The sequence below is a fragment of the Morone saxatilis genome, unplaced genomic scaffold (assembly GCF_004916995.1).
Source record: "Morone saxatilis isolate NCDOM2014 unplaced genomic scaffold, NCSU_SB_2.0 Contig7, whole genome shotgun sequence".
Classification (NCBI taxonomy): domain Eukaryota; kingdom Metazoa; phylum Chordata; class Actinopteri; family Moronidae; genus Morone; species Morone saxatilis.
The window spans coordinates 6,331,916-6,343,886 of NW_023340246.1; the positions used below are offsets into that span (position 1 = coordinate 6,331,916).

The following is an 11,971-nucleotide window of genomic DNA, read 5'->3' on the forward strand; positions in this document are numbered from 1 at the left end:
TTTTCCCCTTGTATTTGTTGGCAGGTTGACTGTTAACCAGCCGTTCTTGTTTAGTTGATTGCCATTGTGCAGTGTGAATGTGTGTGTTTGTCTGATACAGTATCAGAGCTTACTGGTTCATATCACTGTTAAGTAGCCAAAGAGGTAACTGGAGTGGGGGATGTATCCACCTCAGTGGGTTCAATCTGTCCTCATTGGGCACATGCAGAACATGCACCATACCCCAACACACACACACACACACACACTCGCACACACACATGCACACACACACGCAAACTGAGTATCAGGTAACAGTCCCTGAATTATTTAGCAGCCACGAAGAGCGCCACGAAGCAGCAACCAGATTCCTCCAGCAGCACATCGGAATATTAATGATCCAGAGACAGTGACATGATGAAAGAAGAGTGCGGAGACAGAGGGCGTATGAGGATGAAGACGCTTGTCAGAGATTTGGGGAGTAAACTTGAATTTAGTTTTGCTGTAGTATAACAAATGATTCAGCCAGCACATCTGACACCCTCACAGTAGTGCAGTGAAAAGATAAACATTTAAAATATAAAAAACTAAACCTTTTAACTTTATTAAAATGTGTCAATTGTTTCCAAGTTTAAGTTATTCCCATGATTTCACTGTAGCCATTTTGGTCCTTATCCATACTGCAAAACACTTCAAATTTTAACTTGCGAATAGTCAGATTATAGTAGTGGTAGCACTAAGCAAGTCCTGAGTAGTTACAGTATCAGTCTAGTAAAGAAAAAAACCAAAACCTCTGCCATGTTCTACAGTAGCCCAGAGCAGACAAACTGTCTCTAGATAGGCCATTTTTTGTTTTCGGCAGCCACAGTATTTTTTCCTTAGAAGGTGCCTAAAGGTTCTTGTGCTTAAATAACATTATTTTACATAAACACAATGACCCTTTTTTTTTTCTCATTCCAGTACACCACAGTAAATCAATTACACAGGAAGGTCCATTCATAATACAGGTTACCACTGGCACACAGAAATGTGCGTTATTTTGTGATGTGTGAAATTAACTTTATATTGTGATAAAACAAAGATGCAGTGACATGGAAGCGAGCCATTTGGTCACTGTTCTGTAGGCAGGTAATCCTTATTTGGCTAAAGTAAAGATATCATAACTGAGCATAATAAGCTGAGAGACAAGTCAATCAATAGCTTTGCAAAAAAAAAAACTTGCCACACAGACACATAACAAAAAGGCTAGAATCGATACTTGCTTTTACTTTAACTTTAAATATTAGTACAAAAATGTATTTAAGAACAGTGAATACAAATACAACAATACATTTGTGTGCAATCTGCACTTCACATTGTGATGGATGGAGATTAACATGGTGAAGAAAATGGTAAACTGCTAGACCAAAGCCTAGCTACTGAAGACCGCATTAAAATTGATTAGCTTGTTTAGAATTTTAGAATTTTTGGCACTGCAGCATATATATATGTTCCTCAAAATGTTCATGCGCAGTTCTCAACTGCTGCCCTATTCAGTATTCTATACCATCCACCCATTATCCTTCTTCTCCACTTTCATTCACCTTAATGTTGCCCCTATTTCAATACAGGCCAGTATTTCTTAATTGCTAACCTCCTTTCCAAATATGTCACTATCCTCTCTTATCTTCTCCTGCCATTGCAGCTTTTTCTGGCGTCTGTTTATTGTCTCCTCCCATCTATGTATCAGTAGTCCATGCTGTGTAGCTGGTTCTTCCTATCTGTCTTCCCCTGCAGGGCTGCAGGAAGCAGCGGCAGATTCAGGTCCGCCACCCGACGCTGGAGAGATGAACGTAACTGAACTGAGTTCCTCTTTGCTCCATTCATCCCTCCTCCCGCTGTCCCTCTCTCTCCTCCTCCTCCTCCTCCTCCACCTCCACCTCCGGCTGTCGACAGATCTCTTCTCTTGCCTCTCTCCTGTCTGAGGCTCTTAATGACCAAAGTATTTTGTCTCTGCGAGGGGAATGCGGGAGGTTTAGACCCGTTCACCAGTAGTCCTGGGGGCCCGGGTCGGGTCAACCCTACCCATGTCATCTTCCTGCCTCGTCCATCTTTTAGCCCCACATTGCGCAGGCGGGGCAGTGGGGCAGAGGGGGACGTCTGTGTCCTCTCCATGGTGCCCAGGTGGTCTCTGTCTGCGGAGTGCGTGGTGTGTGTGTCGGCCTCCAGGAGCATCCTGGGAGAGATGCCATTCTTCTCTGAGGAATAAAATGTCTGCAGCTTCTCCAGACGCTCGTTGATGCTCAGGTGATGAGAGTAGTCCTCCTGGTGGCGGTTGTCATGGAAGCAGTCTGACCCAGCGTCTGCTGCCCCGTCTGATTGAGTTGTCCTGAGCAGGTGTGTGTGACGGATCGGTCTGGACGTGCTGCTATCTCTGATTGGCTCAGCGGGTAAGGGGACTTGGCAAGGGGCAGAGTCACAGAGTTGAGATGCAGAGCTTTTCGGAGGAGAAAGATGGACGAGCTCTCTGTCTCCGAACGCAGACACTGGAACACATAAAACATACAGATGCAGGATAATATGCCACACACTATACTGTGGTTGTGTGCGTATGCTATAAATCCTTACCTTCAGGGAACAGCATCTCTCTGGTGTCCAAGGTGATGGCGATCTCCTCATCAGTGGCTCCATCCTCTGCAGACAAACGGGCAGGAGAGGGGGAGGGAAGGCGAGGGGGTATGGAGGGGGAGGCAGAGTGAGGAAGCTGGGGTAGAGATGGAGAGGGGGGGCGGTTCTCTGCGTCCTCTTGGTGGTCCTTCCTGTGCAGGTCCTCGGGCCTCTTCCTGTTGTTCTGACACTCAGTTGTCTGTTGGGCTCTTAGAGGCCTGCCGGACTGCTTCGAGCTTTTTTCATTAGTCGGTTCATTCTAAAAAACAAGCAGTGATTAGTTGTCAGGAGTGCCAAGAATGTTTCCTGCTAGCACAAAGGGGTAAAAAGACAGTTGTCATCCCATATCACCTCAAATAGTAAGTTGCCTAACTCTCTAATACAGCCACAACACCTCCTCTTCTTATACACACTTAGTTGGATTATTTTCACAAGCAAACAAGGCTGCAGCATCTGGTTAAGTGCAAGTAAGTAAAGTACTTTAAGTACTAACTATACTAAATTTATACTAAGACTATAGACTAGGGATCTGCAACCCTTTTGAGAAGTGCCATTTTTGAATTTTCTTGTTAATCAGTGTGCCGTATCAACATTAAGATTGACATTAAGTTTAATCTCCAATGGATCTGTAATTTTATTCCATCCATATAGGCAACGTGCATAGCAACATTTAAAAAAAAATTACTATTCTCCCATAATGAGGACATTGTAATTATATATGAAAACACTATACTTCTCTGGAAATATCCACATCTGAGTTGAAATCATATATACAGCCATGAGTTGATATAATAAGAAAGGAAGCGCCTGTATTGCCAGTAATTTGTGTGTTAATCCACAGCTGAAAACAGTTTTAGGAAATGAATATATATTTGTGGTCTATTATTGGATTTGTTGACAAAAAATATATAGAATAACACCTTTATTTGCTTTTATAGAAAAATTACCTGTTGCTGAGTCTTTGAGTCAGTGTTATTCCTTTCTCGCCATGTATTCTTGCTTGGAAGACTCCAGTCATTGCTCTCTAGCTTCTGCCAAATCAATTAATTTCAGCTGTTAAAACCTTACAGCAGAACATGAGAATGGTTGTATTTATTCATTTTTAAAGGTACCATTACACAGTTCCACACATGTGTGTGTTACTGGCATCAGAAAAGCTGTGTTCACTAGTATTTCAGTAAGTGCAAGCCCTGTGTGTGTGTGCGTGCTTGAAAATAAGGTGTGAACCTTGCTGGCCTTGACTCCTTTCTGGTTCCTGCTGAGCTTGTTGTGCAGCAGGTGGTAGGAGGCCATGATGGCAGAGGGTCGGTTGGTGGTGAGTGTGTGAATGATTTCAGAGAGAGAGTAGCCCAGGGTCTCTGTCATGTATGCTAGCACAGACGAGTTGAGATCCTCTGGACACAACCTGCGAAATAACAAGAGAGAGGGGGAAAACAGTTCCAAAGATAAAGTGTGAAGAGTGAAGGAATGACCAGTAAGTTAAGGATTTTTGGTTTGTCGATTTTCAACTGTGAGAAGAACAGAGCTGGAACGGTTCTTGCTTCATTCATGTGGATTTCAGAAAATGCATTGTTGCCAGGATGAGCCATACATGATTGCATTTCCACACAGCGTAAAGTGATAAAAGCCTTTTAGTCATGCTATAATATACAAAGTTGTTAGCCTACTGACCACAAATATTTTCGTTTTGTTAGAAAACTTGCAGTGATTTCCTTCTTGGTTCTTTTGCCCACATTGTAATGTTTGCTTCAGAACTTTCCCTGAGAACAGTCACTGTGTCTCACTTTGCTCTCATGGCACAAACATACATAATCCATTTACTAATGTAGTGTAATGTATACATACATATATTTCCTATGTTGGGATATAATTAGAAAATATATGATAGAGGTATTTGCAGTATATAAAATGCTGAATTCTGCTAAATAAATAAATAAAATAAATGAATGAAGTATGTCAATTTATTACATCTTAATACATGGACAATCTATAGACAATGTGTCAAAGTGTAGTCAAACAGTAGATTTCTACCTGTTTTTATGAGAGAGTGTGTGTAGTGGTTTCTTGGCATATCCCTCATTGATCCACCTCTCCTCCATCGCGGCTCTGATACTGGGTCTCTTAGCTGGGTCCGGCTCCAGGAGAGACAACACAAACGCCACCGCACCTGAAGCAGGAGCCCCGTAACATTTGTTTTACTATTTGGTTTGGTGTAGATAGACAGTGTAGTAGCGCAGTTAAAAAAAGAATCAATTCTGTAATTGTTCATAGGGACAGACCCCCAACAAATAATCAACCAATACTGTAGTTCCCCTCAGCTCTACAGAGAGTTTTTCAGCCAATTGTTTTGGTTTCAGGCCTTTACTATTTTAGTTCACTCTCACTGTACTCATAGTGTCATTCTTTTCTGAAAAAAAAAAAACACTGTATGCTTACCTGCCCAGAACCAAACAAACAAATCTAGCAACTTGCCAGTGAACATAGTGGATCATTTAGCAACTAAAGAGCCAAATATTTCCCTCAGGAGCTGGTGGAGACCGGAACAGTGCTAAAACGAGAGTGACTTACATTCGCCAGGTGGCAAGAAACATGACTCCAAATGAATGTTTCCCTGCATCAGCTGGAAGTTAACTTAAAAGCCACATTAACTTAAAAGGTGACAATATGTCAGTGTTGTGTTCACAGCTTACTTCTGATACCCCCAAGTGGCTATTAGTCATTGCAGTTTTAAATCAGTCATTAGTAACCCATTCGTAAAAAGCCTCATCTGTGCATAGTTGGTCAGCGTTCATCTTGGGTGTCCTACATGAACATCAGTCAAGACCACACAGTAACAGTTGGTATCCTACGCTCAGCAACTGATGGTCAACAACCATCTGTATTTAAGAATTAAACTCAAATGTGCTTGGACATTTGTACAGCTAAATGGTCTGTACTCATAATAAAGTGCTTCATAATGCCTCATTTTCAGCCACACACTGATGGCCATGCAAGGCTCTGGCTTGCATTATCCAGAACATGTTATAGTCCAGTGTTTTGTGTGGATCTTGAATTTAAGATTAGACCACCAAACTAAGTTTTGTTCTGCCGATGTTGCACAAATACTCCAGACTGCCGGACTGATGTCACTCACTTGTGACTTAACTGAAACCGTATCAGAGACGAAAGCATGGAGTTAAGGCTGGATCTCCCTTCAGGACAACCAATTCAGCCTGTCAGCCTGTGACACGGAGCTGCCCTGTGACAGCCAAGCAGGGTTGATAGTTTGACTCCAGATGGGGATTCCTGATAAACTCCACGGTCTGGAGGAGCAGATGGATACGAACAGGATGGCTGCAGCTTTCACAGAGATATAAGCCAACACTGCTCTACTTAGTTTGCTACTATCAGTTGCCTCACTTTCAATGGCAGAGCCAAAGCAGCTTGTCTCAGTAAAGGTCAGTTTGTAACTGATAGAATCAAATGCACCATTTGTTGAATTTAATCTAGAACCCTGTAGATGGAGACACTCAGTTCCTTTTGTAGTGATCAAAATCTAAAAAACAATCCTACAAAGACGAAAAGAATCGTTTGTGAGGTTTAAAATAACCGAAACAAAAACACCACCAAAACCATGGCAAAACAAACAAAAGAAAGACAAAAAATTGGCTATTCTGACAACAATTACTGTGGGACAAGAAATATGAAGTGGGATTGGTAAAAGTGAAGCCGAGTTTTAAAAAAAAAAACAGCTCTATTCAGCAGCAGGATGAAGCCTGAAAGTTAAAGTGGATGTCTCAGATGCCCGCCGGTGGCAGCGATACAGCCACTAATCTGATCTTGTCACAGTTTCAGAGCATCAGAGCTGTACTGGTTTTACCCACAGTAACAGGAGCTATGTTTGTTTGTGGTGACATGGCGCCATGACAGAGTGTAATGGAGTGACTGTGTGTGTGAGAGAGACCAAAATAAAGAAGAGAGAAACGGGGACAGTAAAGCTGCTGTGTGCTTTATACAAAACAAGTGGAAGAAATAAGAAGGAAGTTAAACATTTTTCCTTTAATTCTCTGTCACATTCGCTCTAATTTCTCGTTACTTGTCTGTGGTTTTATTTTGTCATGTCATGCCTTTATTCTCTTTATTCTCTTATTTTCCATCTAGACTAAGAGCACAAACGACATATTGCCGAAGCAAATTTACTGTTGAACTGTAAATTTGTGCAAAAATTGTGTGTTATTTTTTCAGCAAAGAAGCCACTCAGAGACACGGGTGAAACGTGGAGTTACCTTTGCTGACGTCACTGGGGATGCTGCTGATCTCTCCGTTGACCATCTTCTGGTGCAGGTGTTTGATGTTGAAAGGCTCAACAGTGAAGGGCAGAGTCCCTGTCAGCATGGCAAACATACTCACACCTCTGCAGCACACACAAACAAGCAACAAAACATGAAGAAGCATTAACACATTCACAAGATGCATACAATTGCAAACCTTTCAGGCCTCATCGACGGACACTTACACCGACCAGACGTCCACTTTGGGTCCATACTTCCTGTGAGCGAGCAGCTCAGGTGCTGCGTAGGCAGGACTTCCACACTGGGTGTTGAGGAGCTCCAGAGACAAAGATTCAGCCTTCAGAGTGTTACTCAGGCCAAAGTCTGTGTGAAACATCATCATTTTAACAGTGTGCACACATGTGCAGATGGACTAGATCGCTAAGACAGGTTCTGTCATACTGATCTGTCAACCATTTCGCATCAGTAAGCTGTCAGTCAGATGTCACTGGAAAAATCAGCAATGTCAACATACCCACAATCTTTATGTTATTATGTTCGTCCAGCAGGAAGTTTTCAATCTTTAAATCTCTACAGAAGAAAAGAGAGAGAGAGAGTCATTACACAAAGGAACAATGTGGTACGCTGTAGTATTTTCATGAGCTCTGTCCTTAATCCTACAGGAATTTCTAAAGTGATTTTTTCCTTGCAGAAGAACAATTTACCGACAGACACTATGCTGGTTGCTAATTTTAGATCTCTTGCAATATGATTTTGGCCTTACTAAGCTTTTTCTGTGTATTTATGGACAACCAGATGAGATGGGACCAGACCGGACCCACAGAAGTAAAGGAAAACCAAAGCTAAATTTGGGTTTGGTAAGAGCTCAAGCTTTAAAAACACTGGTGAAAAATAGTTTTATTTAAATATTTCTGGATGAACATTTAGTTTGGGCGTAATTTGGAAGATTTGTTTGTTTTGAACTCCTTTGAAAACCTGCGCCCGTCAGGATTTTCACATTAAATGGACATTGTCAGAGCGAAGTGAAGCTCTTCCACACTTTTCTCCACCAAAGTAGTATCTGTGTTCACCTGGAAAAGTTGCCTGACTCCCCTGAAAGTACCCCAGCCTCACCACCAACCACACGGCCCTGCTCTAAAACTACCAAGCTAAATGAAAATCTGCGGTTAGGAGAGAGAGATCCCCTATAAACTATAGCCTGGGAATCAGCCATGTTCCTTTCATCTGCCTTCATCTAACCAACAGACACTCTGGGTCCCAAAAATCCAGAGAACACTGCTCACACAACCCAAGAAAAGTTCAAAGACAGACGGAGGGAAGAAAGAGGGAAAAAGAGCAAGAGAGAGCGAGAGCAGACATTGTCATAAAGGAGAAAATGTATGCGGTAAACCTACTGGATGTGGGTGGCATGAGGTGCATTTAAGTGCAAATTTTCCATTTATTTCCAGTTTAATCATCTCTGTGTGGGACTGTGGTGGAGAGTGTGTGAGCGTATGCATGTGTGTGAGGACGAGGGCGTATGTGTGTGACAGGGAGAGGTGCTATTGAAGGCTTGAGAGCGACGTCGTTGAGGGACTTCATTAGAGAGGAAGTCCATGATGTTGTGATGATGTGTGAATCATGGCGCCGGCGCAGGATGATGAGGTCATTGCCTGGTAATCACATTCCCACCTTCAGAGGAGCCAAGGTCTTAAACCAAAGCCCAGCACTGTGCATATTGCGTGTGGTTTCAGTGTATGTGTGTGTGTGCGTGTGTGTGTGTGTGTGTGTGTGTGTATTGGGTATTGGGTCTCTAACACCTACACATACTAAAACGCCACTAAAATAACACTCTCAACTCCCACACTGCACTGTGCCATATATTGCCTTTCTTGCAGCGTTTCCTCCTCTGTAGGCTGTTAATGCCCTGCAAACTACTCTGTGTGTGTGTCTGTGTGTGTGCATGTGTGTGTGAATCTACAAACTCTGACCTTAACATCCACTGACAAACAGCTACTGTGTGCAGGTCAGTTTGGCGCTCTCTCAAAACTGGACAGTGACATTTCGAGACAGTAACATTTGGGCGCCTTTCCTATTTTTTCACTTAATTGTTTTGCCAAATCTCTAATTCGGCCAATTAGCTCAAGGTAAGAATAACGTTCTACATCACATGCTGCTGATTGGCTCACTGTTACAGTAGCCTAGTAAGCATGGTTTTGGTAATTTGCATGTCAAAAGATGTCCAGACATAGGTTCAAAATGTGTTAAATTGTTTGGAAGTGATATATTTTTTTCTAGTTTACCATTGTTTCAACACATAAGGACCTGTCCCACATTTAAATACAGCCTTTTAAATTATGTTGGAAGAACTATTATGTTTAGCCTAGATGCTGTCATCACCTCTAAAGCGCATTATTCACAGGTTATATCTTGTTAGTTTAATCCATACAAAAGGTGTAAAAATGTCAATTTGTGGCTTTACGGGCTTTTATGTGCCGAATTATTTCTTGGACAGGCGGAGCAACTTCCTGGAGTTATGTCATCATTGTGAGGTTGCCAGGCAACCAGCAGAGACTCCTTGAAACAACCGTGAATAGCATATTTCTCAAAACTACAGGTGGAGACAGATGTAAGTTTCTGTAGACTTTTGTTTCATTTTTTTTATCAGCTAACTTTTTTATTTTTACTACTTTCAAATTATTCATAAATAATTGGCATCCGAGCATTTTGAGTCCCTTTTCATGTTTTAACTGAGTGTGTATTATAGTGTAGTTTCCAGTAGTATAAGAGCAAAAGAGTAAAGTGTGGACTCAAGTGTATCAGTCACAAAGGAGACTAAATAAAGAAATTCAGCAGAGTAAGAAGACTCCTGAGACTCAGTATAAGGCAGATGTCTCTAATGCATACAGAAGTACTGCGCAGTATGTGTGCAGTCTCACCTGTGTACGATGCCGTGTTTGTGCAGGTGTTCCACTGCAGAAAGGATCTGACGAGTGTAGCGTCGTACCTCCCTCTCCTCCAGCCTCTTCCTCTCACAGATCCTGTCCATCAGGTCTCCTCCAGCACAGAGCTCCATGGCCATGTAGTAGCTGTTCTCCGTCTCCAGAGTCTGACGCACAAAGTTAGTCATGTGTATATTATGTCATTGGACAAGCTTATATACTGTGACTTTTTAATTAGACTGCTGTCTACAATAAAGATATGTCACTGTTAATGGGCTCTATTCTGAGCATGTTGTAAGACTCCATCATTACATTATTTGGACTGTAGGCCTATATGCATTTATGTTAATATAAACATGAATATGTGTGTGTGTTTTTTATTTTTATTTTTTTTTTCTACCTCCAGCAGGACGACGATATGAGGATGTCGGATCATCTGATGAATTCGAGGTTCTCTCTTCATGTTCTTCAGCACATATGAGTCCTGTCGCGCTTTCTTCTTGTCAATCACCTTAATGGCTACCTAAACACACACACACACACACACACACACACACACATTACTTGTTCATGTTTTATTACCCCTATTGCACTTAGTACAGGGAGTCTGTGGGGGATAACTTTGGCAACTATTTATGTTCTTACAACTAATTTTCCTTTCCCGATGACAATGATTGGGAAAAAGCACTTGGACTGCACAGAAAATACAATTATTAAACAGTGATACTGAAAATGATGACAGCTTGTTTAGATGACTGTTTTTTGTCTCAGATAACTAATAAACGCTGACCTTGACATGACAGTAAATTGTTGGAAAGCTCTGGAGGGCTCTGTTTATTTCCACTTTATATTCCATTAATACTGTGTGTACATGATGAATATATGGTTTTCTGTCATTTAGTTCAAAATTAAAATCAAATTTTAGGAAGATCCTAAAGTCTACCACAGTGTGTGTTTAAATATTTGTAGACTTAACCTCCACAGGTCTTGTACCTGTAGAGGGCAACAGGGGTTAAGAGGAGCAAACACCCCCGGAGATGAGTTTGGTCATTACTATGGCAACCAGGTCAGTTACATATGAGCCGGGGTCAGAAAGTTACACACACACACACACACACAATTGTCTCTACTGCACAATGAGAATTCATACAAAATATGAAATACTTTAAAACATTAGCATGGTTGCCTTTTAGCCTATTTGGAATAATAAGAATAATCGTCATAAGGAGATGTTCAGGACAACACTATATATATTTTGTCTCAACATGTAATTTGCTAAATATATGTCAATAAATAAATAAATCCGAACATAAGTCTATCTTTGTAATCATGTTTATGTGGCATTTGCATTTGTGCACTTGTGCTGCATGAATGAGCTTTTTTAAAAATAGAATTCCACATATAGTGAGCAGAAACACTTGTTCTTGTTAAATCCCTTAAAGAGTCATAGTTATGAAATAAAGTAATTACAGATGGGTCTGACTGAGTTTTTGTACACATAACAAGAATAATAACAGGTCACTGCCTTCTTCAAAACTACGTGGATATAATTATCAGTTACAAGTCCCAAGGGCACAAGTTGTAAACGTGTTATCATAATCTTGCGTGTGATCTTTTTCTTTGCCAGTGTGCCACCCCTGCAGTGAAATCACCGACCTTTTCCCCCGTGCCGATGTGCAGCCCCTCCATCACTTTGGCAAAGGAACCCTTGTTGATCATTTTCCCCACCAGGTAGGATCCCACCCGTTTGGAGTGGGGGAAGCTCCGCAGCAGCTCCCTAGGGACCTTCAGGGAGGGCAGCCGTTCCCGGCCCACCCCTGTGGCTTCCCACTGGGACACGCCACGCTCTCCTTCGCCCCCTCCCTCCGCCACCATGTCCTCCAGAGCGGGCTTCACTGCTGCAGCTGGCATCCCGGACAGGGCCCAGGCCCCATGTGGCCACCTCTCACATACACACAGTTAAATCCAAAAACAGGACAGTCCACACAGAACACACATAATAACTCACTGTTGTACACAAACAAACACACACTGGTTGATTGAAAGAAGGGAGAATGCTGCTAAAAATCCCTCATCAGGAGCAGGTGCGTGTCCTTGGCTGCAGATTTGTTATCCTTCCAAAGCTCTCAGGTGAGTATATCCTTTATTCCAGAC

General features: G+C 42.0%; 1 protein-coding gene across 1 annotated transcript; it reads right to left on the reverse strand.

The window, feature by feature from the left end:
* Positions 1 to 1,326: 1,326 nt before the first annotated feature.
* Positions 1,327 to 11,766, reverse strand: LOC118340653 (hormonally up-regulated neu tumor-associated kinase homolog). Its single transcript, XM_035678753.1, has 11 exons — positions 11,474 to 11,766; positions 10,218 to 10,340; positions 9,815 to 9,984; positions 7,411 to 7,466; positions 7,121 to 7,259; positions 6,891 to 7,018; positions 4,657 to 4,792; positions 3,853 to 4,030; positions 3,573 to 3,656; positions 2,587 to 2,884; positions 1,327 to 2,504 (listed from the first exon to the last, which is right to left on the reverse strand). Exons 1-11 carry the CDS (start codon positions 11,726 to 11,728, stop codon positions 1,705 to 1,707), a joined length of 2,367 nt encoding a protein of 788 aa, XP_035534646.1. The 5' UTR covers positions 11,729 to 11,766; the 3' UTR covers positions 1,327 to 1,704.
* Positions 11,767 to 11,971: the final 205 nt, after the last annotated feature.

Coding starts and splice junctions, on each gene's coding strand:
- LOC118340653 (XM_035678753.1), bottom strand. CDS start 11,728: ATGCCAGCTGCAGCAGTGAAGCCCGCTCTGGAGGACATGGTGGCGGAG. Junction 10,341..11,473: donor ACATCGGCACGGGGGAAAAG/GTCGGTGATTTC, acceptor GTGTGTGTTTAG/GTAGCCATTAAGGTGATTGA. Junction 7,260..7,410: donor TAATAACATAAAGATTGTGG/GTATGTTGACAT, acceptor TGTTTCACACAG/ACTTTGGCCTGAGTAACACT.